We start from the raw sequence: 6,584 nt of genomic DNA on the forward strand, positions 1-6,584 counted from the left end.
AATAATGGAAAATATTAGTACAAGTGATAATTGGCTTTTATTTGAAGAATTTTCTACAGAATTGCAGAAAAAATAAATTGAATAATGAGATGTGAAAATGTGTGGATGTCCGATAAGATGTGGTTCAATGATTTGGATGAAAGAAGATTCCAATTGTTCTATTGGGGAGATAACACAATTATTACGATCTGAAAAAACTAAAAAAGAATAAGTGTGTTTTAAATATGATACATAACTGCCCTTACTGTTTTCCTAATTCAAAATGCAAACTTTCTTTTAATAGAGTTTCTAAAAAGCATTTCCTGTTTCAGCAATAATAATTAAAGTATTTGATATATAAAACTATAAATAAAATGTTATAGTTCCTGTGATATATTCATTGTACTAAGGTATTTGTACTTATTTTCAGTAGACAAAGGTAGCAAAGCGCAAGAAAAAACATGTCTATTCAATACATATAAATTACATTTACAATACAAATAATTATCTAGATGCAATATAAAAATTAGGCAATTCCTATAAAATTATTGAAAATATTAAGATGTTTTATACTTTTTTCCAGAATAAAATTCATTTTAGTTTATACATAAAATTCATCGGTAATTCATTTTATAAAAATTTTGCCATATTGATGTATCCATTTCAAAAAAAGATTACATCACCCCTCTTTTTTTGAATAAAACAAATTTTGTAAAATGGAAGATTATTATTTATCTAGAATAGATTTTAAATTAAAAAACAAAATCCCATGATCATCATATAAACTGTAGCAACGTGCTTTAAAAATTCTACGTTAAATTTTAATTTTCATTAAACCGTAAATTAAGAAAAAAATATTAATTTAAAACCGATATATTAAAAAAAATAAATCTATGTTGCATACAATAAAATAAATGTTCCTCACTTTAAAGTAATGTCCTAAATTGTGTGGTTTTTCTTTATAGAAGATTGTTCATAGTTTCCACACGGACGACATGCACAGGTAAACGTTTACGACGCAACTAAAGAGATGTCTTACTTCGTAGCTGAAAAACAACTGATTACCGTTCTGCGTTTCTGATTGGTCAATCATATCGGTTGTTTACGCAGAGACCGAGCGACTCCCTCGCTACATATCGTAATCCGTCCAACGTTAAAATAGACAAACAACTTTGTTATAAGAATTGAATTGAAAAACAAGTTAATTACATTTCTGTGTTTCTGATTGGTCAGTGGTGGTATTACAGTTGTTTAATCGTTCTAATGAATCCCTCCTGACGTAATTTTGTAATCTTCTTCATAATAATCGCTTTAAAATATATATTTCAATTTAAAATAAAAATAACTAATTTCAAAATTATTTTTTTACTTTTACCTGTATTAATATATTATTTGACAAAACAAATTACGTCATCAGAATTGCCGATGTAGTCGAAAATTAACAGAATTTTTTTTCAATAGTAATTTACAGAACTGAACTTTTGTTTTTTGCACCGATATTTATTTTTTTCTGTTAAGAAAAAAAAATTGGTAATATTATGTTCTCCAAGACAATAAGGTATTAATTTGTTAATTAATATCAGTGAAAATTGCTAAATATAAAATTAATTTTGTTATAAATTAATTTCCTCCATACATAATATTTTTTATTAAATGGAATATATTAGGTCCGGCCTTTGCTAACACCGAAGGCTCACACAAAAATTCTCCTTATATCTAACTTCAATTAGGCGATGCACTCAAATCATTTTTGGTTGTGTCTTTAAACGCCAAAAATAATATCCTCATGCTAACAAAACAAGTGTTGACTGCAACAACTACAGTTTTGTCCTACAATTCAATTTACTTAGTCGTCTTGATTTACTTAAAAATCAAGAAACACATTTACAAAGTTAGTAAGCCTCTAATAAAAACCTACCCTTCTCTCTGCTCTGATCCGCATTCGGCAGTGAGGTCACTGACTATCATAGACAATGACTCGAGGCATTTACATTTACATTTCTGATGAACTTTGACCTCCAGCCTTTTACTTCTACCTCCATAATCTTTTCTCTTCCTATTTTTGTATTCAGTTTTCCATCTTCATTATTTCTAATCCGACGTCAGATTCACCATCTGTTGTCGAATTACATTCGCGAATGGTGAGGGGAGTGTTTATGTAACACATAAATGCATTTATTTGGGTGTGGTAGTTTTTGCGCGTAAAATGTAACTGTTTTTTCTTTTACAGAATGAATTAGGTTGCGCGCGCAACGCACACGCAGTCATCGCGCACTCTGATTGGTTGACAGAATGGTGGGAATCTTTAAAAAAAAATTTCGCAATTGTCGCCTCCCGATGCAAACGCCACGACGACCAGGGTCATCCTCGAGGTACATCCGCGACGGTCGGTCGATTCTTCAGTCGAACGCTAAACATCTCCGTGCCACTCCGTCAACACAGGCACGCGAACACATGCGCACACGCCGCCTCCTGGTGCACGAACCCCGTCGGGGTCCTGGAGTGGCGGGTGGCACCTCCCGTTGCAAACGCCACGACGACCAGAAACATCCTCGAGGTACGTCTAAATTTTTATTCACAACCACACACACACACATATATATATATATATTTGTAAAACGTCACAAGATGGTCGAAGTATACTAATATATATTTCATTTTTCATGAAAAATCCCGATTCGTTAGTACATGTCTCTTGGTGGTCAGGTATATACTTGTTATATTAATATATATGTATTGAAGTTTTGGAAAAATTTTTTGTACTTTTTAACAGGATCCGAATTTTTGGAAGAAAATCTCAAATATCTCGAAAACGATCGGTCGTAGCGCCCTGAAAAATTTTCTCAACTCCCCTCGACGCAATCCCATCCACTCCCAATGGCTTCCGTCAGATGATAATATTTTAAAGTGCCCCCGGGGCGCCGTTCGGAAATTTTGGAGGGGGTGCGATGGGGTGCCACCGTAATATCTCAGCAACCGCTCGTCCGATTTTTACGATTCAAACGGCGTAAGTATCGGTAGGCCGAGCGCTAACTGTTTAACAAATGTGGTTCACACTTAATCAACCGGATCTTGGTTATCCGGAAATTAATTCGTTTAGCCCTATGTTTTGATTGCACTCACCCGACGTAAAACGTCCGATCCGATCTTTCGCTAAATAACGCCCAAAACCTGTGCGTTAGCGAAGCTGTAAACTATAAACTTATCGAGACTGAAAAGTGGAAAATAAAAAATATTTTAAAACACCACTGTTAAATTAAACGCACTAACATATAAAAAATAATTTTAGAACGGTATCTCAGAATGGATTTGACAAACTTTGACGGTGATATGTAACATTATGTGAAAGTCATAGCTTCAAATTCAAAATTTGATGTTTTTAACATTTTTTTTCTTATGCGTGATGAATGGCCTAAAGAGTGGGGTTCAAACACGCATAAGAAAAAAGTTTCAAAATCATAGCTTATGTTGCATATCACCGTCAAAGCTTGTCAAATCCATTCTGAGATACCGTCCTAAAATTATTTTTTATATTTTAGTGCGTTTTATTTAAGAGTGCTGTTATAAACATTTTTTTTACATATTTTTTATTTATTTATGCGATTGTTTTTGTTCATAAAGTAATGAACTGTAACCAAAAAGTAGGCACTTGAATGTACCGATCACTGCCGGAAAATCCCGATTTGTTAGTATCAATTTCTAGAATTAAGTTTCTTATTTAACTTTCATTATTTCAATATTTATCATTCAAAAAAAATATTTTTACCCAAGTAATCAATTTTGGACACCTAATAATCCAATTTCGAGACGCCACCCACCAAGGCAACCCTTGGAAGGTCTACATGCGGAAGGCGTGCCATGGACATGCCTCTGCAGCTAGTATATTCGCTAAATTGGGGCGACGGAAGAGAAGAAGAAATATAATCACCGAATCCTTCTTAAAAAAAAATGTGTAAATTTATTATACTTCGAAAAAAAGCGTGTGCGCGCTCACGCACACATTTTCAGATCAATATTTCAGTTCCTGTACAAGACTGAAAAAGCACTTGAAATGCAGTTATGTTATATACAGAGTGATATTTAAGTATGGAAACAGCTTTATATTGCATACCTGAAAGGTCTTTGGAGGGAGAAAGAAATGGGGTTCGCCTCAGTTAAAAAAAATCTGCATTATGATGGGTTTTAAATTTTTTTTCGCCATATTGAATCAAACTTAAATTTTTAAACGGCGAGGTTGACGTATGATACATGATTTCGGTTTAAAATTTTACAAGAAAAACAGTGGTGAACGCCGTTTTTCTGTTAACGCCTACGTTATCGAGTTTTAAGCATTCAAATTTTGAATGATGGAAAAATGGTGTTAATAATAAAACGCGATGCACGATCAATTTTATTGCATTTTCCATTCATAATACAGACAACAGCAAAGCTGTAATATTGGTAATAATAAACAATAACTAATAATTAACAATGAAACGAGAAATTATATCAGCTGATATTATTTTCAAAATAAAAATTAACTTCCTCTGCTAATATCAGCTGATATTTATAAAATGAAACAAATCAGCTGGAAATACTTAATTAAAAAATCTGATGTGGACACCGCATGACTTCCTTGTACGCCTATTAAATTATATTACACATTTTTTTTTTTTTAAATGAAAAGTACATCAAATTTTATTTTATTAATAATTTTTTTTTTTTAATTTTTGTTTTTATTGAATTATTATTTGTTGAATATTTTTTTTTTATAATCAGAGGTTAATAATTATTAACAAGATCAACATATTTAAATTGAGAAAAAAAGAAAATTAGGTCTGATTCGAACCTAGGTGCCTTCCCCTTGTAAGATCCAAATATTTCATTTCTGTGCATTTTTTAGTGCTGAATCTGAAAATGACCATTTTTTTCCTTCATATCAGGATTTTTCACAAATCACATATTTCAAAATTTGTAAAAAGTTGAAAAATTGTAAAAATACGATACTATAAAATAGACATAAATCCTTTTTTTTTTATAATAAATTGATAAAATATATTCATGTTACTGGCTTATACTATGCATTCTTATAGCTAAACAATTAGTGGTCGGAAGAAGATGGTGGGGTTTAGGTCGTTGGATTGATGACAAGATGGTGGGAGAGCTTATACGACAAGTTGTGATAAAACTTAACATAAAGCAACAGCTTGGCAGCTATCCACACCACTCATGACCATGCAACTACTATCAGTCCTGTTTCAAACATCGGTGTGTGTAAATAAAGTTTTTTCCATCCTCCATGATCAAATGCATTTTTGTTGGTGGAAAATATATTTCCAGGTCATAAAGCAAACTTTCTGTTTTCAGAATAGCTTCAAGAGGCTACAAAAATGCTGTAGATTATTTTTGTTACATTTGTCGTTAGTTAATGATGGAAAGGCAAAAGAGAAATATAAGTTTCATTTGCTACACATGTGCTGAAGGACTTAGACAGTAGTCAAAGGGTGAACAAGAAGCTATCAGATTTGGAGTTCCAATAGTATGGTGAGAACCATGAAATCACCCAGTGATTGTTACTTTTGTTCGACCGGTGTTTACGGATTCAATTTGAAGAATAAAAAAGAATCCTCTATCCAAAAATGCCACCTGCTTTATGCTCGGTTCCTTATGGCCCAGACATGCCAGTGCCAATTCCACCAGAAGATTCTCTGAAATAGATGGTTCCAGAAGTGATTTAAATAAAGATAACAAAAAGGAGTATGAACCCAGAGATAGTTGTACATCAGAGCTTTATTAACAGTCTGCACTAAACAATTTGGTTTGAAACATAAATATGACCAAAAAAAATTCAGAAGTGCTTGATTCAAGGCTTAAAGAGAAGAACCTGCTAGCAGCAGCACCTCATTTTTCTGATTCAGGTATACATATCCATCAAACATTCTGAACATTTAAAGGAGGGTTATGATAATTTGGAATTAATTCTTGATAAAATTAAATACAACAATTACAAGTGGATTACGTGCAGTGATCTCAAAATAATATCGATGCTCCTAGGACAGCAAGGAGAATACACACAGTCTCCTTGTTTTTGTGAGAATGGGATAGCAGAGATGGAGAAAATCAATGGGTAAGAAAAGATTGGCCAAAAAGAGCTTCATTAGAACCTGGAACCAAAAATGTTCTTCGAAAAGCTCTCATTGATCTGAATAAAGTTCTCCTTCCACCTCTGCAAGTTAGGCTTGATGAAGCACTTTGTCAAAGCCTTACCAAAAGAAGGTAAATGTTTTAAATGCATCTGTGACTAATTTCCAGTCTTATCAACCGCAAAACTAAAAAAAAGTGCTATTACTGGTCCAAATATTACAAAACGTCCCAAAGATGGTAATTTTGAGAAACAAATGGAAGTTGCAGAAAAAGAAACCTGGAGGCCTTTAAAGATGTATTAACCGAGTTTCTGAGCAATAAGAAGGATCGAAACTTCAAATCAATCATTGAGAACATGCTGCAGAAGTATAAAAATTTAGGCTGTTCCACGAGCTTGAAGGTTCACTTCCTAAATTCACATTTGGATTATTTTCCTGAAAATCTGGGTGCCATTAACGAAGAGATGGGGAAGAGATTTCATC

The 6,584-nt window shown here is 32.9% G+C and overlaps 1 protein-coding gene across 2 annotated transcripts in view; it reads left to right on the forward strand.

Moving 5' to 3' along the window:
* The first annotated feature begins 2,411 nt into the window (after window positions 1-2,411).
* amx (TM2 domain-containing protein 3 almondex) overlaps window positions 2,412-6,584 on the forward strand; it is a 54,584-nt gene continuing 50,411 nt past the window's right edge. For both annotated transcript variants that reach the window (XM_075359664.1, XM_075359665.1), the window contains exon 1: window positions 2,412-2,536. In XM_075359664.1, the coding sequence (XP_075215779.1) occupies window positions 2,434-2,536 (103 nt within the window). In that variant the 5' untranslated portion in view covers window positions 2,412-2,433. The remainder of the gene's footprint in view (window positions 2,537-6,584) is intronic.

This window comes from Lycorma delicatula, chromosome 3 (genome assembly GCF_047948215.1).
Source record: "Lycorma delicatula isolate Av1 chromosome 3, ASM4794821v1, whole genome shotgun sequence".
NCBI classification, from domain to species: Eukaryota; Metazoa; Arthropoda; class Insecta; order Hemiptera; family Fulgoridae; genus Lycorma; species Lycorma delicatula.